Genomic DNA, 26282 nt, shown 5'->3' with positions numbered 1-26282 from the left:
GACAGGACCACTACATGATGAACTGGATGTGTTGACAGGACAACTACATGATGAACTGGATGTGTAGTCTGGTGTTGACACTAATGCATTACCATCTTTTTTCACAATATTATTCCAACCTCAGTGTGGAAATATATATATATAAAACACAGGAAGTCACGTCTGACTGCACTGGGCCTTTCAAATAACTCTGAAAGATGTAACTTTCACCTTTATTCGTGCAGTAAAAAGAACATTGGATAACAAGTTAATATCCTATTATGCATGAACCTTTCAAAAGACCATTCACTTCAAGTAGGTGTTTGAGTACGTACCCAGTACGTTCCCTGATGGCACCTCTTCTAGTTCCTCCAGCTCTCTGCCCATCAGCAGGTAGAGGCTGTCCATGGTGCAGCAGGCCAGGTGAGGGACGGGAGGGAGACAGGCACTCACACTAGTACTGCCCTCTGGGAGCTGACAGAGACAGAGAGAGAACATTAGATCTCTAGAGCATCAGAGCCAATCATCCAGTACATTGGTTGCGTGATATTGGATTCTATAAGCAATTGTTAGTTAGTAGTACTGCTACTGAAGCCAGGGGGGACGAGGCAACAATAATACAACGACTTGTCTGTCTCAAATGGCACCCTATTCCCTACAGTATATAGTGCACTACTGTTGCCCAGGCCACAGAGGAACACAGCCCTCATCATAGAAGTCAATGTTGTCTTTAACCTTGGAATACACATCTTGAGATGGATAAAAAAACACGCAGAACATTTATGATTGTTGCTCTTTGAACAAACAGCCTTTGAGTTCATCTTCAGAACAGTTATTGTTTTGTCTGGTGAATATTGCAAATTGAGCAGAAAATGTGTTTTGTGCCTCTGCAGAGTGTGTGTACGTGTGTGTGTGTCCACATGCCTGTGTGTGTGTGTGTGTGTGTGTAAGTGTGTACATCCTTACCATGCGCAGGCCTTGTGCAGGGTCGTACTTGGGCCCCATCACAAACACCTTCTGTCCTCTGCGGACCACCCCACTGTAGACTCTGGCGAAGGCTACGAACGTCTCCTTCCCCTCCTCCTCCTCCGGTTTAGCCTTCAGAGACAGGGCCTGCATCTGGCCTGAGACACCCTCACTACCTGCATGTCAGGGAAGACAATGGAGACATACACTGGTATCAGTGGTATCATCATGAACATATTGGTTATTGGAACTGGCCAGAGCTTCCAAACCACTAGGGGGAAAAAGAGGCCCGGGTTGGTGTTCTAGCAAGGTAAGAGTGGGTGGGTGGGTGGGTGTGTGTGTGTGTGAGAGAGACACTTGCCTATGGTGTTGTCTCCACCAGGAGTGGTTGCCGGTGTTGTACTTCCTGATTGGGCATTTCCCTCCTCACTTTCTGTCTGCTGAATGGCTGCCAGTCTCTCAGTATGTCTCTGTCTGGCCAACTCCCTGCGCTGGGCCATCTCCTCCTGGGTCAACGGCCTGTGCGCGCGCGACACACACACACACACACACACACACACACACACACACACACACACACACACACACACACACACACACACACACACACACACACACACACACACACACACACACACACACACACACACACACACACACACACACACACACACACACACACACACACACACACACACACACACACACGTTCAGTAGGTAGAAAATGTTTTGAAAACATTCCATTGCAAAACGTTTTGCTATTGTGTGCCCTACTGAACACTGTCCATTGTTTGGGCCAATGAATACACATTATATTAGACATGACACATCAAAACAGAAATGTAACAACCCACTAAACCAAGTCTTTATAGCAAGGTAACATAGCCTAGCAACTAGCACCGCTCTGTTTTATTTGATTCATCCTTTATTTAACCAGAGAAGTCACAGAGACTTTTAAATCTCTTTTTCCAAGTGAGCCCTGGCCAAGAATCCATCATACAGTGCATTCGGAAAGTATTAAGACCCCTCGACTTTTTACACATTTTGTTATGTTACAGCCTTACTCTAAAATGGATTAAATAATTTCCCCCCCCCCTCATCAAATCTTCACAAAATACCCCATAATAATAAAGCGAAAAAAGGTTTTTACAAATATTTGCAAATGTCTTAAAAATAAAAAATAGAAATACCTTAATTACATAAGTATTCAGACCCTTTGCTATGAGACTTAAATTTGAGCTCAGTTGCATCCTGTTTCCACTGATCATCCTAGAGATGTTTCTACAACTTGGAGTCCACCGGTGGTAAATTCAATTGATTGGACATGATTTGGAAAGGCACACACCTGTCTATATAAGGTCCCACAGTTGACAGTGCATGTCAGAGCAAAAACCAGGCCATGAGGTCGAAGGAATTGTCTGTAGAGCTCCGAGACAGGATTGTGTCGAGGCACAGATCTGGGGAAGGGTACCCCAAAAAAATTTACAGCATTGAAAGTCCCCAAGAACACAGTGGCCTCAATCATTCTTAAATAGATGTTTGGAATCACCAAGACTCTTCCCAGAGCTGTCCGCCTGGCTAAACTGAGCAATCGGGAGAGAAGGGCCTTGGTCAGGGAGGTGACCAAGAACCCGATGGTCACCCTGAAAGCACTCCAGAGTTCCTCTGTGGTGATGGGAGAACCTTCCAGAAGGACAACCATCTGTGTAGCACTCCACCAACCTTTATGGTACAGCGGCCAGACGGAAGCCACTTCTCAGTAAAAGACACATAACAGCACGACTCTCAGACCATGACAAACAAGATTCTCTGGTCCAAGACTGAACAAGATTCTCTGAAACCAAGACTGAACTCTTTGGCCTAAATGCCAAGCGTCACGTCTGGAGGAAACATGGCACCATCCCTACGGTGAAGCATGGTGTGGGCAGCATCATACTAGACTAGTCGGGATCGAGGAAAAGATGAATAGAGTAAAGTACAGAGAGATCCTAGATGCTAACATGCTCCAGATTGCTCAGGACCTCAGACTGGGGCGAAGGTTCATCATCCAACAGGACAACGACCCTAAGCACATAACCAAGACAACACAGGAGTGGCTTCAGGAGAATTATCTGAATGTCCTTGAGTGCCCAGTCAGAGCCCGGACTTGAACCCTATCGAATATCTCTGGAGAGACCTGAAAATATCTGTGCAGCGACGCTCCCCATACAACCTGAGCTTGAGAAGATCTGCAGAGAAGAAATGTGAGAAACTCCCCAAATACAGGTGTGACAAGCTTGTAGCGTCATACCCAAGAATACTCAAGGCTGTAATCGCTGCCAAAGTTGCTTCAACAGAGTACTGAGTAAAGGGTCTGAATACTAATATAAATGTGATATTTCCGGTTTTTATATTAAATACATTTACAAAAGTTTCTAAAAACCTGTTTTTCCTTTGTCATTATGCGGTATTGTGTGTAGACTGATAAGGGGGAAAAAAACAATTTTAGAATAAGGCTGTAATGTAACAAATTGTGGAAAAAGTGAAGGGTCTGAATAATTTATGAATGCACTGTGTAGTTACACAGACAGAACACAACATAACAATGAATGGAAGTTAAAACAGCACAAAGAGCATAAGGTAAGTTAAAAAGAGCAGGTTTCCAAGCAAAATGCTCCTTAAATAAAAAGGTGGAATCTATGGTCAACGGCTATCCAATCTGAGATTTAAAATAATTCATGGGAATAAAATGATCTAGTATCAGCCTGTGGTTGTCCCAAACGGAACCCTAGTCCATATTTGGTACACTACTTAAAATCAAAATGTACTGGTCTTGTACACAATTTTGCAGATGTTATCGCAGGTGCAGGGAAATACTTGTGCTTCCAGCTCCAACAGTGCAGCAATATCTTGCAATACACACAATCCCCAAAATTATAGAAAAAGAAAGAAATGAATACCTATCAGCACAATGTCACGACTCCCACCGAAGGTGGCGCCCCCTCCTGCTCGGGTGGCGCTCGACGGTCGTTGTCACCGGTCTACTAGCTGCCATTGATTCCTTTTGTTTTCCCCCTTTCTGTTATTGTTTGCACCTGTCCTTAGTTGAGAGGATTAGCAGGGCTATATTAGCTAGTTGGCCCGCCTGCTCTTTGAGCGGGATTGTTTCTCTGTTGGTTGCTTTGTTACGCGCTGTATTGTATTTAGCGCTAGTGCGTGGGTTTACGCTCACTGTGTTTTGTCCCCTGTGTTTGGGGCACTTAGATTTTTGTGTGCGCTGAGTTCGCTATTTGGGGTGGCAGGTGTTTTGCTGTGTCGCTCATTAAAAGCCATCACCCGTATCGCTGCTTCCTGCGTCTGATTCCTCCTCCACTACGCCTAAGTATTACAGAATCCCGCACCACCTATGGAGTCAGCAGGAGCAGCTGCCAACCCCCTTCCCTCGATGGAGGAACGCGTGCTCCATCATACATCAGTCCTCCACCGAATCGGATCCGCGATGGATCAAATGATGGAGAGGATGGACCGATGGCAGAGGAGTGGTCTCCTCTCTCCACCTCCGGCTTCTCCGACGCAGCCACCTCCGCCTCCCACTGCGTCTGGCTCTGGCACGCTTCGTCTGGCGCTCCCGAGGGAGTATGATGGAGCGGCGGCTGGGTGCCAGGGATTTCTGCTCCAGCTCGAGTTGTACCTGGCCAGCGCCAGACCTGCTCCCTCGGGGGAGCCGATTTGGCGATCGCTTTTTGTAAAAAGAGGGCGACCAAATTACCACCTCATCGATAGGGGGATTGTGCGAAAGAGCTCCAGGTTAACGCTGCGCTTCCCAAGAGTCACGTGTACCCCTTGTCACAGGAGGAGACGGTGGCTATGGAGACATATGTCACGAATCTCTAGGACAGGGGTACATTCGGCCCTCCATCTCACCTGTCTCCTCGAGTTTGGACACACCTACTCATTCAAGGGTTTTTCTTTATTTTTACTATTTTCTACATTGTAGAATAATAGTGAAGACATTAAAACTATGAAATAACACATATGGAATCATGTAGTAACCAAAAAAGTGTTACACAAATCAAAATATATTTAATATTTGAGATTCTTCAAAGTAGCCACCCTTTGCCTTGATGACAGCTTTGCATACTCTTGGCTTTCTCTCAGCCAGCTACATGAGGTAGTCACCTGGAATGCATTTCAATTAACAGGTGTGCCTTGTTAAAAGTTAATTGGAATTGATTTCCTTCTTAATGCGTTTGAGACAATCAGTTGTGTTGTGACAAGGTAGGGGTGGTATACAGAAGATATCCTATTTGGTAAAAGACCAAGTCCATACTATGTCAAGAACAGCTCAAATAAGCAAAGAGAAACGACAGTCCATCATTACTTTAAGACATGAAGGTCAGTCAATGCGAAAGTTTCTTCAAGTGCAGTCGGAAAAACCATCAAGCGGTATGATGAAACAGGCTCTCATGAAGACCACCACAGGAATGGAAGACCCAGAGTTACCTCTGCTGCAGAGGATAAGTACATTAGAGTTACCAGCCTCAGAAATTGCAGCCCAAATAATCAGGCCTTCATGGCCGATTTGCCGCAAATAAACCACTACTAAAGGACACCAATAAGAAGAAGAGACTTGCTTCGGCCACGAAAAAACAAGAATGGACATTAGACCAGTGAAAATCTGTCCTTTGGTCCAAATTGGAGATTTTTGATTCCAACCGATGTGTCTTTGTGAGACGCAGAGTAGGTGAACGGATGATCGCCGTATGTGTGGTTCCCACCGTGAAGCATGGAGGAGGGTGTATCATGGTGTGGGGGTGCTTTGCTGGTGACACTGTCTGTGATTTATTTAGAATTCAAGGCACACTTAACCAGCATGGCTACCACAGCATTCTGTAGTGATACGCCATCCCATCTGGTTTGCGCTTAGTGGGACCATCATTTGTTTTTCAACAGGACAATGACCCAACACACACTTCCAGGCTGTGTAAGGGCTATTTGACCAAGAAGGAGAGTGATGGAGATCTGCATCAGATGACCTGGCCTTCACAATCACCCAACCTCAACCCAATTGAGATGGTTTGGGATGAGTTGGACCCCAAAGTGAAGGAAAAGCAGCCAACAAGTGCTCAGCATGTGGGAACTCCTTCAAGAATGTTGGAAAAGCATTCCTCATGAAGCTGGTTGAGAGAATGCCAAGAATGTGCAAAGCTGTCATCAAGGCAAAGTGTGGCTACTTTGAAGATTTGTTGAACACTTTAGTTACTTTATGATTCCATGTGTTATTTCATAGTTTTGATGTCTTCACTATTATTCTACAATGTAGAAAATAGTAAAAATAAAGAAAAACCCTTGAATGAGTAGGTGTCCAAATTTTTGACTGGTACTGTATGTGTGTGTACATGGTGTGTCCAGACAGCGTGTGAACGGTGTGTCCAGCAGTAGTTATATGGGACCAGGGTTCTGGTCAAAAGTAGTACACTAGGCAATAGAGTGCCATTTGGTATGCAGAATGGAGTCAAGAGGTCAGGTTTGTACCTCATCCTACCAAGTCCTGTCATCGCATGATGGTTATTTGTGCTGCTAACTTCCCTCACTGAGAAACTATGTTCTAATTACCTACCGACGATGGAAAATATGCAAAGGTTAAATTTGACCAATTACGACAACATAGGTGGTGTCTCCGGGCCAAGCTGGAAAAACGGAATAACAATTACTCTAAAATTGCTCTGGCCACCACAAACTCATGGCACGTGGGTGTGTTGTTTGAAATGGCACACTGCAGAGTCATTGCGGTGAGTGGTGTGTGTGTGTGTGTGAGTGAGAGCTCAAAGTGACTACGTTGATACAGCTGGAAGCCATGATTGACAGTAGTGGCCATCCACACCAATTCAGCTCCCTGACAACCGACCGCTTAAACGATCCCATAATTTAGGTTCTGTCCCAAATGGCACCCTATTCCCTATATAGTGCACTACTTTTGACCAGGGCCCATAGGGAATAGGGTGCCATTTTGGACATAAACAAACAATAAAACAAGCTCTGCTGATTCACAAAGACTATAGGGGGGGGCAGGTTGATTACATTTAGTAAAAATTAGATAGAAACGGGCCTAAACGAATACAGGCTTGCAATAAAGAGCGCAACATGGGAGAAATGGAACAATGTATTGTACTGAAGGACTACTTGTGGAATGCTGCTAACCACTGACTTCTGCTTTTAGTGTGAGGTGTGATTCCTGCTATTTGTCACACCACACACACACTCTTTCGAACAACACACATACCTGCATGCACTGCACACACGCTCATGCAAACACAAACACTCATCCCCCTCTTATTCCATTTCACCCGAGATTCACTTATTTCCTGGGACGTTCAACAATTCCAAGCCGTTGCATTCATAAGCGTACTGCGTAGCTACATTCTTTAACAAAGCGACCACAGCAGAGCTGCCGTGTTTTTCCTGATGAGGTCAAATCAGTCGCTCATGGGCAATAATGGGAAAGCCATGCGTTGTGGTCTCTGGCCTCCGTTGCAGTGGTTATAAAGTAATGGCTTCGCAAGCTTCTCAACGTTAAAGTAGGATTCTCTCAAAACCACAAGCCTTTTAAGTGTGTTATAAGCTGGTTGTGTGCGTGTGTGTGTGATATATATCTGGTTTAAATATGTGGAAAATGAGACGATATTGATACTAAAGCTGTTCGTGAAACCGTCTTCATCAGCATCATACCATGCTGAGGATTTGGTTGCAGTCTTCCCATTTTAGGCGGAGTGCATAAAAATGTCATGAGAGCACAATGGGTATTTGCTTTCTGCTTTGACGTCAGCCCTTCATCCATACTGGAACGCTTTGGATGGTTGGTTGAAGTCTGACTTTGCTTCTTAGTCTTTGCTGCACGTGCTATTGTGTTGCTGGGATCAAAAAATGTTTGGGTCACATTTGTTCGAGAATTCTCACTTGATTAACTTAGAATCTTGCAAGTGGGACGAATGCAGAATTCTACAGGACATGAAAACAGAACCCATTGGTTTCACTCTTTTGTTCGCTGGTTCATTTGTTAACTCAACAGTCTTGTTGTTCCATGATGAAACTCTTTCCAAGTTCTGTAATAGATGTTTTGCTATCTCTTAGAAATAATTAAAAACATACAGAACAATGAGTTTACAGGACGACTGCTGCTTTGATAAAAAGAAACAGAACATCTAGGTTCCTCATACTGTTAATGAGAGAGGGATGTTTCAGTGTGTGGCTGTGTGCATGCCAGTGTGTGTATTCTGCCGAGCAACTGCCCAGAGCCATTAATAAAACCCACTGACATCACCAGCCAATCAGACGTGAGGACATTTAAAACACCAGGTCAAGACTGTTTGTGAAGAGAGACAGACAGAGACACAGACAGATGGAAAGAGAGTCAGAAATGAAGGGGCGAGAGAGGGAGAAAGAAAGAACGGGGTGTAGAGAGAGGTAGAAACAGAGAGGTTGCCCTCTCACTCCTACAGCAGTCTCAGAACTACTACTGAGACCTAAATTGATGGTGGGTGCCATGGTAACAAAGCATAACCATAGCTGTGGAGGCATGTAGGAGTGTCAGCCAGGAACCCCCTGAAGATAATTCAGAAAGAGAAACAGAGAGAGACAGAGAGACCACTGTGACTGACCCAAAATTAAGGAAAGCTTTGACTATGTACAGACTCAGTGAACATAGCCTTGATACTGAGAAAGGCCGCCGTAGGCAGACCTGGCTCTCAAGAAGACAGGCTATGTGCACACTGCCCATAAAATGAGGTGGAAACTGAGTTGCACTTCCTAACCTCCTGCCCAATGTATGACCATATTAGAGAGACATATTTCCCTCAGATTACAGACCCACAAAGAATTAAAAAACAAATCGAATTTTGATAAACTCCCATTTCTATTGGGCGAAATACCAGCGTGCCAACACAGCAGCAAGATTTGTGACCTGTTGCCACAAGAAAAAGGCAACCAGTGAAGAACAAACACCATTGTAAACACAACCCATATTTATGTTATTCATTTTCCCTTTTGTACTATTTTCACATCGTTACAACACTGTAGATAGACATATGACATTTGAAATGTCTTTATTATTTTGTAACTTTTGTGGAGTGTAAATTTTATATTGTTTATTTCACTTTTGTTTATTATCTATTTCATATGCTTTGGCAATGTTAACATGTTTCCAATGACAATAAAGCCCCTTAAGTTGAACCGAGAAGGGAAATACTACAGTATGCGTCTATCTAAAACAGCCAAAAGGAAATTGTTTGAAGTGTCTGCATTGAAGGATATTCATGTAAAACACAAACATGTACCATCTGCAACAGACTACTCATAAACATATAATATACCTGATATTTGTACTGTACACTGGGCGCTATACAACACACCAAACACCCCCAGTCAAAAGTAGATCACAATATACAGTACCAGTCAAAAGTTTGGACACACCTACTCATTCCAAAAAAACAGGCTGTGTAAGGGCTATTTGACCAAGAAGGAGAGTGATGGAGTGCTGCATCAGATGACCTGGCCTCCACAATCACCCGACCTCAGCCCAATTGAGATGGGATGAGTTGGACCGCAGAGTGAAGGAAAAGCAGCCAACAAGTGATCAGTATATGTGAGAACTCTTTCAAGACTGTTGGAAAAGCATTCCAGGTGAAGCGGGTTGAGAGAATGCCAAGAGTGTGTAAAGCTGTCATCAAGGCAAAGGGGGGGCTACTTCGAAGAATCTAAAAAAATAGAATATATTTTGATTTGTTTAACAGTTTTTTGTTTACTACATGATTCCATGTGTTATTTCATAGTTTTGATGTCTTCACTGTTATTCTGAAATGTAGAAACTAGTACAAATAAATAAAAACCCTTGAATGAGTAAGTGTGTCCAAACTTTTGACTGGTACTGTACGTAGGGAATAGGTGCCATTTGAGACACAGATGATAGTAAAGGCCATTGAATAAGGTATGTTTTCCTTTGCAGAGAAGGCAGATCTTAGCCCATAGGACTCTGGTCAAAAGCAGTGCACTATATAGGGAATAAGGTGCTATTTAGAACACATCCAGAAAGATTGAAAGCAGTTAAGATGGCCAAGTAGTCGGCGAAGTAAACAGAACATGATTATGCATAGTTTTACTTATGTAGCATGTACACAAAGATCTAGGTCAGGCTGGCTCACTGGAGCTGAACTCAACTGTTCCAATATGAACAGTCTAGGATGAAGTTTCCCCTAGATGCCAATCTATGGTCAGTTTCCCACACTAATGGTTAATGTTAGGAAAGGAAGAGGGGAAGCTGATCCTACATCTGTCCCAAATGTGTGTCAAGAGAAACAAGACACAGATGCTGTGGTATTTGTAGTTCTTAACATTAGGGACCAGGAGTTGTCCTGAGCAGGTTACAACTCTGGGCCTGTATTTATCAAGTGTCTCAGAGTAGGAGTGCTAAACTAGGATCAGAGATACGCCTGAAGTGCACAGCTTCAATGACCCATGCTAGCCCCCAGGTGGCCACAGATATGCCTGAGGTGATACAGTATGGATTTAAAATTAAAAATTGTAAAAAAAAATAATTTAAAAAAAATCACATAAGAGGCTATGGTAGGTAGTTTCAATGGTCCTGCTAGTCCATGGGTGGCCAATGATATGTCTGGGCTGACAAGGTATGGATCTGATGAGTGAAAAGCTGTGGTATGTACCGTAATTGTCCCCAACTAGTCCATGGGTGGCTTGGGATCTGCCAGCAGCGTGTGTGTGCTACTGCAGCAGGTGGCAGCCATCAGGGGAAGGAAGGGGTCCTGGCTGGATCATTAGGCTGATGGTGGCCAGGCCTTTTCTACTGTAGAATACTGTGTGTGGGATGACATGTTTCCTCTTCCATAACATCCTTCACTCTCCCCCTTTCTATCTCGCTCATCTCACGCTGAGGCTAGTTAGGTCTCTCTCTCCCTCCCTCCCTCCCTCCCTCCCTCCCTCCCTCCCTCCCTCCTCTCAGTGTAATGGCAGAATCAGCCATTACAGGTTGGTACCGTGACAGAGGAGGGAGGGAGTGACAAAAAGAGCGCAACCTGTGGGGGTTAAGTGAATGTAGAGAGAAAAAATGATCCTCTGTGTACAACGTAAAACACCAAATAATGCACGCAGAGCAGAATTAGGCCGATACCCGCTAATTATCAAAATCTAGAAAAGAGACGTTGAATTCTACAACCACCTAAAAGGAAGCGATTCCCAAACCTTCCATAACAAAGCCATCACCTACAGGGAGATGAATCTGGAGAAGGCCCCTAATCAAGCTGGTCCTGGGGCCCTGTTCAAACAGACCCCACAGAGCCTCAGATCAGCAACACAATTAGACCCAACCAAATCATGAGAAATAAACAGATTGACACATTGGAAAGAATTACCAAAAAACTGAGCAAACTAGAATGCTATTTGGCCCTAAACAGAGAGTAAACAGTGGCAGAATACCTGACCACTGTGACTGACCCAAACTAAAGGAAAGCTATCTACAGACTCAGTGAGCATAGCCCTGCTATTGAGAAAGGCCGTCGTAGGCAGACCTGGCTCTCAAGAGAAGACAGGCTATGTGCACACTGCCCACAAAATGAGGTGGAAACTGAGATGCACTTTCTAACCTCCTGCCAAATGTATGACCATATTAGAGGAACATATTTCCCTCAGATTACACAGATCCACAAAGAATTTGAAAACAAACCCGATTTTGAGTCACAAGAAAATGGCAACCAGTGAAGAACAAACACAATTGTAAATACAACCGATATTTATGTTTATTTATTTTCCCTTTTGTACATTGTTACAACACTGTATATATACACATAATATGACATTTGTAATGTCTTTATACTTTTGGAACTTCTGTGAGTGTAATGTTTACTGTTCATTTTTATTGTTTATTTCACTTTTGTATATTATCTACTTCACCTGCTTTGGCAATGTTAACACGTTTCCCATGACAATAAAGACCCTTGAATTGAATTGAGAGGACAAATGAGGTCTGCCTGCCAAGAGGGTTTCTTTCTACTCCACAGACCTGAGGCACAGAGTCACCGAGGATCATACCAGGTCAGACAGAGAACAGGGAGTAATACCGACAGGATCATACCAGGTCAGACAGAGAACAGGGAGTAATACCGACAGGATCATACCAGGTCAGACAGAGAACAGGGAGTAATACCGACAGGATCATACCAGGTCAGATAGAGAACAGGGAGTAATACCGACAGGATCATACCAGGTCAGATAGAGAACAGGGAGTAACACCGACAGGATCATACCAGGTCAGATAGAGAACAGGGAGTAACACCGACAGGATCATACCAGGTCAGATAGAGAACAGGGAGTAATACCGACAGGATCATACCAGGTCAGATAGAGAACAGGGAGTAATACTGACACACAGAGGGGGGTGTGTTTATGCATGTGTGTGTGTCAAATCAAATGGTATTTATCACATGCCGAATACAACTACTGTAGACTTTAGAGTGAAATACCAACGATGCAGTGTGTGTGTGTGTGTGTGTGTTAGTGATGCACGGGTCAGCTGTTTTTTCACCCGCACCTGCTAATAACCCATCCACAACCGCCCGGCTAAGTGAAAATCTGAGGCCCACAACCGTCCCTAACCCACAAATGTAGAAAATGCGCTGTACAGGCAGAGATGGCAGAGCACATTTTTTTGACAGGCCTTTTAGATAGGCTTATGTTCCTGCTTATAATTTCCAACATTTTGGTAGGGTATTTGTCCGTCAACTTATAATTAGATACATGCAGCTTCTCTTCTGTCATTACTTGTTGCCCTAGAATTAAGCAGTAAGGCATGAATGGGTGTGGTATATAGCCAATATACCACGGTTAAGGGCTGTTCTTAAGCACAACGCATTGCGGAGTGCCTGGAAACAGCCCTTAGCCGTGGTATACTGGCCATATACCACAAACCCCCAAGGTGCCTTATTGCTATTATAAAGTGGTTACCAATGTAATTAGGGCAGTAAAAATACATGTTTTGTCATACGGTCTGATATACCATGGCTGTTAGCCAATCAGCATTCAGGGCTCGAACCACCCAGTTTATAAAACAGGTATTCTGCCACACCTCCCTCTGCAACTGGATCCTGGACTTCCTGACGGGCCGCCCCCAGGTGGTGAGGGTAGGTAGCAACACATCTGCCATGCTGATCCTCAACACTGGAGCTCCCCAGGGGTGCGTGCTCAGTCCCCTCCTGTACTCCCTGTTCACCCACGACTGCATGGCCAGGCACGACTCCAACACCATCATTAAGTTTGCAGACGACAACAGTGGTAGGCCTGATCACCGACCACGACGAGACAGCCTATAGGGAGGTGGTCAGAGACCTGGCCGGGAGGTGCCAGAATAACAACCCATCCCTCAAGCGTAACCAAGACTAAGGAGATGACTAAGGTCCCTCCTGAGATGTGTGTAAACCTGGTGGCCAACTACAAGAAACGTCTGACCTCTGTGATTGCCAACAAGGGTTTTGCCACCAAGTACTAAGTCATGTTTTGCAGAGGGGCCAAATACTTATTTCCCTCATTAAAATACAAATCAATTTATAACTTTTTTGACATGTGTTTTTCTGTTTTTTTTTGTTGTTATTCTGTCTCTCACTGTTCAAATAAACCTACCATTAAAATTACAGACTGATCATTTCTGTCAGTGGGCAAACGTACAAAATCAGCAGGGGATCAAATACTTTTTTCCCTCACTGTACATACTACCTCAATTGGCCCGACCAACCAGTGCTCCCGCACATTGGCTAACCGGGCTATCTGCATTGTGTCCCACCACCCGCCAACCCCTCTTTTTACGCTACTGCTACTCTGTTCATCATATATGCATAGTCACTTTAACCATACCTACATGTACATACTACCTCAATAAGCCTGACTAACCGGTGTCTGTATATAGACTTGCTACTGTTATTTTCAAATGTCTTTTTACTGTTGTTGTATTTCTTTACTTACCCACACACACTTTTTTTTTTTTTCGCACTATTGGTTAGAGCCTGTAAGTAAGCTTTTCACTGTAAGGTCTACACCTGTTGTATTCGGCGCACGTGACAAATAAACTTTGATTTGATAAAAAAAATTCAACGATTTTCAGTGCAAAATCTCCAAATGACGTCAGTTTGACCGGTTTTAAGGGAATTAAAAGCTGTGAAAACTACCCAACATGTTTATGATAGGATTTCAGTTCGACTTGGATGCATATTTTATGTGGTTGAAATACTATCAGCTTTTATGATACTGATAAAGATAGCACCTTTACATACGGTCCCTAACCGCACATTCATTCTCTCAAGAATGCTGAAAGAAAGAAAGAAATATTTCTCCACTCCTGTTCCTGAGTCAAAATGTACATTTGGTAAATAATTTTACTGCAAGAAATACTTCATTTCGGTAGGAGTACATAATTAGGCTACAGACCTACAGTCAGTGTCCAGATTTTAGGCTACTATCCCATTAAACCTATCTATCTATCTGAACAGTAGCCTACAGTAGTGCTTTTTTTAGGTTGGTTGGGTTTCGGTTAGATTATTTTTTTATAATCATGATTTCGGTTTTGATATTTTTGCATTGTGAAATGATGACATTACAATGATTTTAGAGCTTTGTAACAGAAATTCCAAAACCAAAAATAGGGACCATTCAATTGCCAAAACAAAGAAAATATCCCATTGTCTCTGTCAGGTCCTCATTGGGTAGACCAGTGGTTCACAACCAGGGACACCCTCGGGGTACATGGCCTACCCACAAGGGGTACTTGAGAAGACTCATGAGACCATAGGTCTACAGGTAAAATGCACATGAGGGGGTATTTCAGGGGTACTCCTGGCAGAGCAAAATTCAGTTGGTGGTACAGAAACTGAAAAAGGTTGGAAACCACTGGGTAGATATCAATAGAAAAATGGACATTTACAATCATGCAGTCTTTGTGTATCTAACCTAACGAAGCAGGCGTGAAAGTGTATCGGTCCAGAGATCTGTATATAATGTTGAGATGCTCATGTCTCCGCCCTAACAAAAGGCGGGAAGGCAGGAGAAAAGCTTCAGTCCAAAACAAGCCCGTAGAAACAAATTGGGCTTATTTTGGACAGATTTTGGCAAGAGTGAAACCTCTCGCGTCACCTCTTCCGCTTTGATCAGTCTCTGTCAGAGCCAGAAAAAAACAAACGGATTATGGTCATTGTAGTTAATTACCACATTTCTGCACTGAACTAGGTTGAATATTTGCTTAATGAAAACTACAACTTCCTTCAGCCCAGCATCCCACATAGTTATTGACTTGATTTCTCTCCTGAATTATTTGATTCCTCTCTAGAGAAACGTTGCATTGGGCTCAAAAAAAACTAAACTAAATGAAATTCAAGTAATTGAACCGATGTCGGTCAAATAGTTGTTTAGGCCTAATAACAGGGTAAAAAAACTAATTGTCAGTTAACCGCTCAGCACAACCGGCACTGCCATCATCCTCCTTTACCACTTCCCCAAATCTTTCCCAAACTTTAGGCTAATGTTCTTCTATGGTACTTTTTGCCTCAGTGGATCGACGTTAACTTTTTCTGCCCAAGTTCCCAAAAGCATTTGGCAACTGGCGTATATTTGGTCAGCGTACAGTTACGCCCTAAAACTTAGGCTATGCACTAACGCCAGATAAAAAAATATATATATACACATTTCACAAGGATTTTTTATGTGAGCGAGTGAGCCCTGGTCAAAAGTAGGGCGCTATGTAGGGAATAGGGTGCCATTTGGTATGCCGCCAAAGCCATTTGCACAGTCACCATCCCATTATAACATGACTATTATCCAAGTGTATTGTTGAGGGGGGGCGCTGTAATAGCTTTCAGTAGAGGACACACTATAATAGCTTTCTGGAGAAGACTACACTAATTCTACATCCCAAATGGCACCCTATTCAGCGCACTACTTTTAACCAGGGCCCATAGCGCTCTGGTCAAAGTAGAGCACTATGAATACGGTGCCATTTGGGATGTAGCCACACTCTCTTCCTGGAGCCGCACAGCACAGGAGCACTTTGCATCCTGGTCATTAAGCCTAGCAGACGCTATTATGGAAACGCACACAATAAGTGCATTCAGCAGAGGAAGGTGAAACGACCACGTAACACTATCATCTTAAGTGGAACCTTCAAAATGATGTGTTAGAAGGCACCATAGTACTACAATGTTATCACAAGACAGACAATTGTTTCCAAAATGTGACATAATATGTAATTCCTACAACTATCCATATCTACAACCAGTCCTGGGTTCAAATACTTCAATCATCTCTCCCAATAATTGGAGCGTTTGTTTCAGTCTGCCTGGAGTGCCAGATGGATTTGCAGTTTTGTGACTTTACTATTGGTTTATTAAGCCAGGCAAGCTTATAACCCATCCTGCCAATACATTTTCCTCAACACGTGCTTCACAGGCCACGGCCATTAAAATAACACTGGGGAGCTGCGAAAATCTGCTTCTGAGGAACAAATGTGGTGCTGGGGTGGCTCTACTGTAGTGCAGCATCCCTTTGTTGTATTTTAATGATATTTGTTACCTGTAACATAACAAAATGTGGAAAAAGTCAAGGAGATTTGAATACTTTCCAAATGCACTCTGTGTATGTGTCATTGAAGGATTTCGTTTATTTTTACTATTTCCTACATTGTAGAATAATACTGAAGACATCAAAACTATGAAATAACACATATGGAATCATGTAGTAACCAAAAAAAAAGTGTTAAATAATATCAAAAATATATTTTATATTTGAGATTCTTCAAATAGCCACTCTTTGCCTTGATGACAGCTTTGCATACTCTTGGCATTCTCTCAACCAGCTTCACCTGGAATGCTTTTCCAACAGTCTTGATGGAGTTCCCACATATGCTGAGCACTTGTTGGCTGCTTTTCCTTCACTCTGCCGTCCAACTCATCCCAAAACATCTCAATTTGGTTGAGGTCGGGGAATTGTGGAGGCCAGGTCATCTGATGCAGCAGGTCATCACTCTCCTCCTTGGTATAATAGCCCTTACACAGTCTGGAGGTGTGTTGGGTCATTGTCCTGTTGAAAAATAAATGATAGTCCCACTATAAGCGCAAACCAGAAGGGATGGTGTATCGCTGCAGAATGCTGTGGAAGCCATGCAGGTTAAGTGTTCCCTGAATTCTAAATAAATCACAGACAGTGTCGCCAGCAAAGCACCCCCACACCATGATACCCCCTCCTCCATGCTTCACATGCAGAGATCATCCGTTCACCGACACCGCGTCTCACAAAGACACAGAGGTTGGAACTAAAAATCTCCAATTTGGACTTATCAGACCAAAAGACACATTCCACTGGTCTAATGTCCATTGCTCGTGTTTCTTGGCCCAACCAAGTCTCTTCTTTGTGTCCTTTAGTAGTGGTTTCTTTGCAGCAATTCAACCATGAAGGCCTGATTCACACAGTCTCCTCTGAACAGTTGATGTTGAGATGTGTCTGTTACTTGAACTCTGTGAAGCATTTATTTAGGCTGCAATTTCTGAGGCTGGTAACTCTAATGCACTTATCCTCTGCAGCAGAGGTAACTCTGGGGCTTCCATTCCTGTGGCGGTCTTCATGAGAGCCTGTTTCATCATACCGCTTGATGGTTTTTCAGACTGCACTTTCAAAGTTCTTGAAATGTTCCACAATGACTGAACTTCATGTCTTAAAAGTAATGATGGACTGTCATTTCTCTTTGCTTATTTGAGCTGTTCTTCCAATAATATGGAATTGGTCTTTTACCAAATACGGCTATCTTCTGTATACCCCCCTACCTTGGCACAACACAACTGATTGGCTCAAATGAATGAAGGAAAGAAATTCTACAAATTAACTTTTAAGAAGGCACACCTGTTAATTGAAATGCATTACAGGTGACTACCTCATGAAGCTGGTTGAGAGAATGCCAAGAGTGTGCAAAGCTTTCAAGGCAAAGGGTGGCTATTTGAAGAATCTCAAATATTTAGATTTGCTTAACACTTTTCTGGTTACTACATGATTCCATGTGTGTTATTTCATAGTTTTGATGTCTTCGCTATTATTCTACAATGTAGAAAATAGTAAAAATAAAGAAAAAAAACACTTCAATGAGATATATATATATATACACACACAACCCATAGACAAGAGTGCCATCTAGTGTCATTCCTACAGTCACACTCACTTTCTGTACCTCTGCATGATGTCTAGGGTCTGACCAAACACAACAAACACACACTTACCTCTGTTTGTTCTGAGGCAGGGCCTTGGCGTCCACCATAAACATCTTAGACACAAACACAATGACAGGGGCTGTGTCATCACTGGAACACTGCATGAAGGCTGGGGACACACAGGACAACGTTACTGAGCATATAGTTAGAATCCAATAAGAGAACCAAGTACCACTGTATACAGAAACCACAGCATATGCTCTGTGTAAAATATAGGATTTAACAGTTTGACTCAAAGTAGATAATATTCCATTCTTGCTTAAATGTGCCTTTTAAATGGAGGAAAGTCTCTGTTCTCATAGATACTGTATTACTCCTTACCCACCCAGATTCTATAGAGGTTGTCATGAACATGTTCAAACATTGCTTCTCATTTTAGCTCAAGCTCTAAAGGCACCTAGGACATGTTGAGTAGTGCACACCGTAACAATAAAAAACGTGTTTCTTATTGGACTAATTTAGGTAGAACCCTACCCATTTTGGCCCATTTAGCTTCTGTTTGTTTCCAAGTGAAGACACCAAACAGCTTCCCTGGCAATTTATTGATATATGAATATCATTGAATATCCATTAAACAAGGTAGTCAAATCTGGAGGTACTGTGATCTGTACTACCTGAATGTATCCATTTTTCATATTTTGTTAAAAACATTTCCTCTGTTTCGTGCATTAAAAGCAACACTGATCTCATTAACATGAGGTGAGAGCTGGAAAGAGACGAGCTCTGCCAACTCTCCTCTCCATAGCCAGGCGGTCTGGGAAAGAAGAAAGCCTTCAACTGAGGCTGGGTGGAGGGAGGAAACGACTAGCAGGTCTGCTAAACTAACACCTTCACAGGATACAGAAATGCCTTCGTAAAAGCACAACATGCCAGGTGGGCTTTGGAAGAGCTCACAGACATCATCTTCCCCCCATACACTGAACCACCCACAAACAGCAGACCAAGACAACTTTTCTGCAACTGCAGAGTGTGTGTGTCTCACCGGTCTTCAGCTCCTGGGTCTGCAGGGGTAGTGAGTGGAACCTGCGTGCTCCCACACTCATCAGTCTCTCTATTCTCTCAGAGGTCATGTCCAACGGACTGGGCAGCTTATCGCACACCATGACTGGGGTACAGGGTTAAGGAAGCGCACACACACACACACACACACACACACACACACACACACACACACACACACACACACACACACACACACACACACACACACACACACACACACACACACACACACACACACACACACACACACACACACACACACACACACGTAGGATACACAGTACAGCCTGTGAGACGGGGAGCCACTGGCTGCAGATGGCAGAGAGGAGGACTTTGGGGTCGGAGTGACGCAAGTCTCTGGTCATCACCTTAACACCTAGTGACATCATCATCTTATCTATCTTCTCCTTGTCTCTGAGAGGAGAGAGAGCACACGTACGTCATTATTCACATCTCAAAAGCACTCCATCTTCATACACACTTCAACATTTAACAAAGGTGCGGCAAGGAACCATAACAGCATAGAGATCACATCTTCAGAGATCCCTTACCGTCTGGTAACAACAGCATCATATAAACTCCATATGTTGTCCAGGACGAGCTGAACAAACAGAGGCTTCTTTCCTTTGGCCTGGAGAGGGAAGAGAGAATTACAGGAAGAGGAAGAAAGAGTGAGAAAATGGATCTTTCAGAAACAGTCAAACCATTGCTAGTTCTTATCTAGATGGAGAATCATTGATTGGATTTATGTACTATTTTCTTCACTATGGATGCATCCCAAATGACACCCTACCCTGTATATAGTGCACTACAGACGTGGTGTACTGGCGTTAATAGCTGGCTGTTCCAACAAATAGGCTGCAGTGTGGGATTATGAAAGCTCTGAAGAGGCACACACAGTGCTGTGTTTCTCACCAAGCGTACTGAGTGGACGCACGCACACACACCAAAGTGCATAGGTGCACACAGTCATGTACGCACACACCAGTGCATAGGTCAACCCGTCCAGTCTCTCAGCTCCAGTACTGTAAAACAACTCGCTTTCTAAAAGTGCTCCAATCCAAATATGACCCTGTGTCACCGAATGTAGAACAACAGCTGAAATATATAATACTGAGTCAAAACTCCATAGCACTGAAAGCAAGCATTCTATTCCCTATGGGCCCTGGTCAAAAGTAGTGCACTATAAAGGGAATATGGTGCCTTCATCTCTCTGAGAGGGCTGGCTACTGGCTACACTAAAAGCTCTACTATCCACTTTCTATGGACTGAAAATCAATGGGACAGACTGAAGGTTGGACTGTGTGTGTGTGTGTGTGTGTGTGTGTGTGTGTTCTAGCTAGCACTGAAGGCTAACGGCTAATGCAGCCAGAAGGGTCAGAAGCTAGTGTGGTTCTGAGTGGGAGTCTGCAACAGAGTGGCTTTAGTAGTATAACATGGAACCCAATAGCATCATACAGCTGCAACACTTAGTCCGCGGGCCTGTCCAAATACCCATATGCAAAAACAGAACTTATTATAACATGTGAAATTTTGAAAACTTAGTATGATTTAAATGCCAGGATGTCATACTCATTTCATGGAGAAGAATTCGCTGCACAGTATTGAGGAACAGAATGCTCCTTTCAGACCCACGTGTGTTTGACAACAGATGATAATCAGAGAAGAAAACAAAAATGAACAAATGGCAGGGAACAAACCAATTGTACATCAGATGAAGCCTTCTCAGTATGATGAGCCTAGTATGTTGATATTTGTTGCTTACTGCATACGTTTTTACTAAACATTACGTTCTTAATAGTATGTGGTATGATTAGCACACACTATGAAGTTTTAGTAAGTAGAAGGCAGATTTTGGACACAGCTACTGTCCCAAATTCCCTATTTAGTGCACTACTGTTGAGCATTGTGGGCCTTGGTCAAAAGTAGTGCACTATAAAGGGAATAGGGTGCTATTCGGGACGTAACACTTAGCATTCATTACTGTGGTAGAACGTTAGCATTGGTCTTACGTGAGCTCCCTTCATGATCTTCTTGGCTTTAGCGTTGAGGTAGAAGTCTCCCCAGAGGGTCTTCAGGAGCACCTCAGCCCTGATGCCCATCCTCTGGCTGTGGATCTGGGCAAACTGCTGGATACTACAAGAAAACACAAAAAGCTGCTAACAGAGCTTTTTAGGCAAGAAAAGAGCAATGCGTCACTTGAATGGGTGTCGGTCAACACCGCTTGTAAAACACTTGGCTTCCACTGAATAACAGTGACTTCATTGGTTATTTTCATAGATCCTAAAGCCACAGCTTCCCTCAAAACAAGGTATCTGTGTCCTTGTGTACACACCTGTATAAAACAGACACACTAATGACATACAATGACTATAATGCATACAGTCTAGTCTGTCTGTAGTAGTTACTATGTGACTGCTCTGTAGCATGGGGGAGAACATTAAACACCTTGCTAGCAGAGCACTGACCTGATTTGAGGGACATAAGAATGTGCAGGCTGGCTAGGATGAAATACCATTACATTGGGTTTGAGATGTTTTGACTGTTATGTGAACAAGAGCTAAAGTTCTCTTCCTACTCAGCTGGATATTTAGAATTCTACATCAATTACAGTCATGCAGAATTCTACCCTCTGTTCCTTCTCTGAAAGCTAAGGCAAAAGCCCCACCTAGTGGATATTTCATCAATAACCAAATACCTGACCAACTCCCCACACATGTATTGATGGCCCCACATACAGCGCGTTCGGAAAGTTTCAGACAGATTGTTTTTTTCCACATTTTGTTACGTTACAGCCTTATTCTAAAATGTATTTAAAAAATTACAATTCTCATTAATCTACACACAATACCCCATAATGTCAAAGTGAAGATAGGTTTTTAGAAATTTGTGCAAATGTATCAAAAAAAGTGCAACTGAAGTACCTTATTTATATAAGTATTCAGACACTTCACTATGAGACTCGAAATTAAGCTCAGATGCATCCTGTTTCCAATGATCCTCCTTGAGATGTTTCTACAACTTGATTGGAGTCCACCTGTGGTAAATTCAATTGATTGGACATGATTTGAAACGGCATACACCGGTCTATATAAAGGTCTCACAGTTGACAGTGCTTGTCAGAGCAAAAACCAAACCATGTGGTCGAAGGAATTGTCCGTAGAGCTCCGAGATAGGATTGTGTCGCGGCACAGATCTGTGGAAGGTCCCCAAGCGTGCTGGGGCCCCAAGAACACAGTGGTCTCCATCATTCTTAAATGGAAGAAGTTTGGAACCACCAAGACTCTTCCTAGAGCTGGCCGCACAGCCAAACTGAGTAATTGGGGGAGAAGGGCCTTGGTCAGAGAGGTGACCAAGAACCCAATGGTCAATATGACATAGCTAGAGTTCATGGAGATGGGAGAACCTTCCAGATGGACAACCATCTCTGCAGCACTCCATCAATCAGGCCTTTACGGTGGAGTGGCCAGACGGAAGCCACTCCACAATAAGAGGCACATGACAGCCCGCTTGGAGTTCGCCAAAAGGCACCTAAATGACTCTCAGACCATAAACAAGATTCTCTGATGTAACCAAGATTGAACTCTTTGGCTTGAATGCCAAGCATCACATCTGGAGGAAACCTGGCACCATCCCTATGGTGAAGCATGGTGGTGGCAGCATCATGCTGTGGGGATGTCAGGATTAAGGTAAAGATGAACAGAGAAAAGTACAGAGAGATCATTGATGAAAACCTGCTCCAGAGCGCTCAGGACCTCAGACTGGGGCGAAGGTTCAACTTCCAACAGGACAACAACCCTAAGCACACAGCCAAGACAACGCAGTGGCTTCGGGACAAGTCTCTGAATGTCCTTGAGTAGCCCAGCTGCCAAAGGTGCTTCAACAAAGTACTGAGTAAAGGGTCTGAACACTTATGTTTTTTATTTTTTGCTAAATAAATGCCCTTCTGAACAGACCCAAGGCTACAGACGCCCAATACCTTAAGAGGACCAGGGTCGTATTCACTAGGAACCAAACAGGAGCAAACATGCCCAAAAGGGGAGCAACTACCTCCTGAACATGTCCAATAAGAAACGCTAGTTTTTGTGTTCAGTTGCAAAACGTTTTGCTACGGTGTGCACTAATGCATAATACCCAGGACCCACCTGAAGCCCCATCCGTCTATGGCACTGGCGAAGACCACATTCCCCTGGTCTGGAGAGAAGTAGAGCTGGGAGTCATCTGAATCCTCTAGCCCGGCGCTCCAGTCGTACACCTGCTCTGACCCGGGACACTCAGCAGGCTCGATGTCCCCCTCCTCCTTATCTTCCTCCGCCCGCTCCTCTTTCACCGCGCGGTCCTCCAGCACTTTGGAGGTAAACAGAGAGCCTGTCACTGCATTCACCTGTGAGGAGGGAAAAGGGACTGTTAGAATATAGTCCACTTCTGTATTAAGAATCATATATGTTCCAGAACATGTCTCTATTATAACCGATTCCTTAAGCGAAAACAGTACATTCAGTTCAGTTCGATTCAACTTACCCTCAGGGGCAATTAATTGTGTACTACTTACAGTGAGGGAAAAAAGTATTTGATCCCCTGCTGATTTTGTACGTTTGCCCACTGACAAAGAAATGATCGGTCTATAATTTTAATGGTAGGTTTATTTGAACAGTGAGAGACAGAATAACAACAAAAAATCCAGAAAAAACACGTCAAAAATGTTATAAATTGATTTGCATTTTAATGAGGGAAATAAGTATTTGACCCCCTCTCAATCAGAAAGATTTCTGTCTCCCAGGTGTCTTTTATATAGGTAATGAGCTGAGATTAGGAGCACACTCTTAAAGGGAGTGCTCCTAATCTCAGTTTGTTACCTGTATAAAAGACACCTGTCCACAGAAGCAATCAATCAATCAGATTCCAAACTCTCCACCATGGCCAAGACCAAAGAGCTTTCCAAGGATGTCAGGGACAAGATTGTAGACCTACACAAGGCTGGAATGGGCTACAAGACCATCGCCAAGCAGCTTGGTGAGAAGGTGACAACAGTTGGTGCGATTATTCGCAAATGGAAGAAACACAAAAGAACTGTCAATCTCCCTCGGCCTGGGGCTCCATGCAAAATCTCACCTCGTGGAGTTACAATGATCATGAGAACGGTGAGGAATCAGCCCAGAACTACACGGGAGGATCTTGTCAATGATCTCAAGGCAGCTGGGACCATAGTCACCAAGAAAACAATTTGTAACACACTACGCCGTGAAGTACTGAAATCCTGCAGCGCCCGCAAGGTCCCCCTGCTCAAGAAAGCACATATACATGCCCATCTGAAGTTTGCCAATGAACATCTGAATGATTCAGAGGACAACTGGGTGAAAGTGTTGTGGTCAGATGAGACCAAAATGGAGCTCTTTGGCATCAACTCAACTCGCCGTGTTTGGAGGAGGAGGAATGCTGCCTATGACCCCAAGAACACCATCCCCACCGTCAAACATGGAGGTGGAAACATTATGCTTTGGGGGTGTTTTTCTGCTAAGGGTCAGGACAACTTCACCGCATCAAAGGGACGATGGACGGGGCCATATACCGTCAAATCTTGGGTGAGAACCTCCTTCCCTCAGCCAGGGCATTGAAAATGGGTCGTGGATGGGTATTCTAGCATGACAATGACCCAAAACACACAGCCAAGGCAACAAATGAGTGGCTCAAGAAGAAGCACATTCAGGTCCTGGAGTGGCCTAGCCAGTCTCCAGACCTTAATCCCATAGAAAATCTGTGGAGGGAGCTGAAGGTTCGAGTTGCCAAACGTCAGCCTCGAAACCTTAATGACTTGGAGAAGATCTGCAAAGAGGAGTGGGACAAAATCCCTCCTGAGATGTGTGCAAACCTGGTGGCCAACTACAAGAAAAGTCTGACCTGTGATTGCCAATAAGGGTTCTGCCACCAAGTACTAAGTCATGTTTTGCAGAGGGGTCAAATACTTATTTCCCTTATTAAAATGCAAATCAATTTATAACATTTTTGACATGCGTTTTTCTCGATTTATTTGTTGTTATTCTGTCTCTCACTGTTCAAATAAACCTACCATTAAAATTATAGACTGATCATTTCTTTGTCAGTGGGAAAACATACAAAATCCGCAGGGGATCAAATACTTATGGCAGGTATAGAGTTTCTGTCTTGTGTTTTTTGACTAATCACACTTATGTTTAGAGGTCAGGGACTCACCTGTTCTAGAATCTTCTGCAGGTGTGTGTAGGCTTCCTGAGAGGTGAGCTTCAGCTCCATGATGAGCCGGTCAATCTTGTTGATAACCAGCACAGGTCTGATGTTCTCCAGCCACGCCTGACGCAGCACTGCTTGGGTCTACGGACGGATGGGCGGACACACACACAAACTGATACTGAGTAAATGGCCAAGTCTCACATCAACAAAGACAAAACGAAAATGCCATGAAGTTGAGAAAGTAGAGTGACAAATATATTTCATATTATATTCCAAAACAATGACAGGGATTTTCTGCAATTGAAATCCTTGCACAGGCCACCTAAGCCTTTTTCGGGTCGCCTAAGACCAAACAGCGTATAAAAAATGTTTTATATATTTTATTATTAATTTTCGGGATGAAAAAACACTGTGTAAACTTAAACATCTAAAGCCAGATATAAAGTATGTAGAGAGCTTTTTTTTAAATAATATAATCTTTGAGAACTAACAATCATCCAAATAAAAGCTAGACAGTAAGGGACAAAATTCCCAAAACAATAAATTAGGTAGTCTTGAAAAACACAGCAAAACGCATTGACTTGCAGGAAATTAGCTTTACAACTGCCACATTTTCTCTCAGCTCTAAGGCAAAATGAGTAGAATTGCTGGAAATTAGTTTGAACTGCAGAAAATACATTTCAGTTCTATCGAGAAATGTGTAGAATCTAAGGAAATTGGCTTAAAAATGCAAAAAGTAACAACCCTGAACGATAAAGTGTGGGTGAGCTTGGTGCCCCACTTCCATGAAACTATTTCATGAAACACTGTTTAATGCAGAACCAGTGGAGAACAGGTAGTTATTTATTG

At 43.4% G+C, this 26282-nt stretch overlaps 1 protein-coding gene across 1 annotated transcript in view; it reads right to left on the bottom strand.

Annotated features, from left to right (window-relative positions):
- The window catches only part of LOC106595141 (elongation factor-like GTPase 1), an 82895-nt gene that overhangs the window by 55014 nt on the left and 1599 nt on the right, over positions 1–26282 (bottom strand). Inside the window, exons 6-15 of the mRNA XM_082957901.1 lie at positions 25437–25574; positions 23372–23610; positions 21239–21362; positions 19778–19857; positions 19504–19640; positions 19207–19329; positions 18234–18333; positions 1303–1464; positions 946–1117; positions 315–453 (exon numbers count right to left, since the gene is read on the bottom strand). Coding sequence (XP_082814027.1) covers positions 315–453; positions 946–1117; positions 1303–1464; positions 18234–18333; positions 19207–19329; positions 19504–19640; positions 19778–19857; positions 21239–21362; positions 23372–23610; positions 25437–25574 — 1414 coding nt within the window. The remainder of the gene's footprint in view (positions 1–314; positions 454–945; positions 1118–1302; positions 1465–18233; positions 18334–19206; positions 19330–19503; positions 19641–19777; positions 19858–21238; positions 21363–23371; positions 23611–25436; positions 25575–26282) is intronic.

Source organism: Salmo salar, chromosome 11 (assembly GCF_965601325.2).
Source record: "Salmo salar chromosome 11, fSalSal1, whole genome shotgun sequence".
Lineage (NCBI taxonomy): Eukaryota > Metazoa > Chordata > Actinopteri > Salmoniformes > Salmonidae > Salmo > Salmo salar.
Note: the sequence above shows the minus strand (reverse complement) of the source record. Positions and strands in the feature narration are given on the sequence as shown.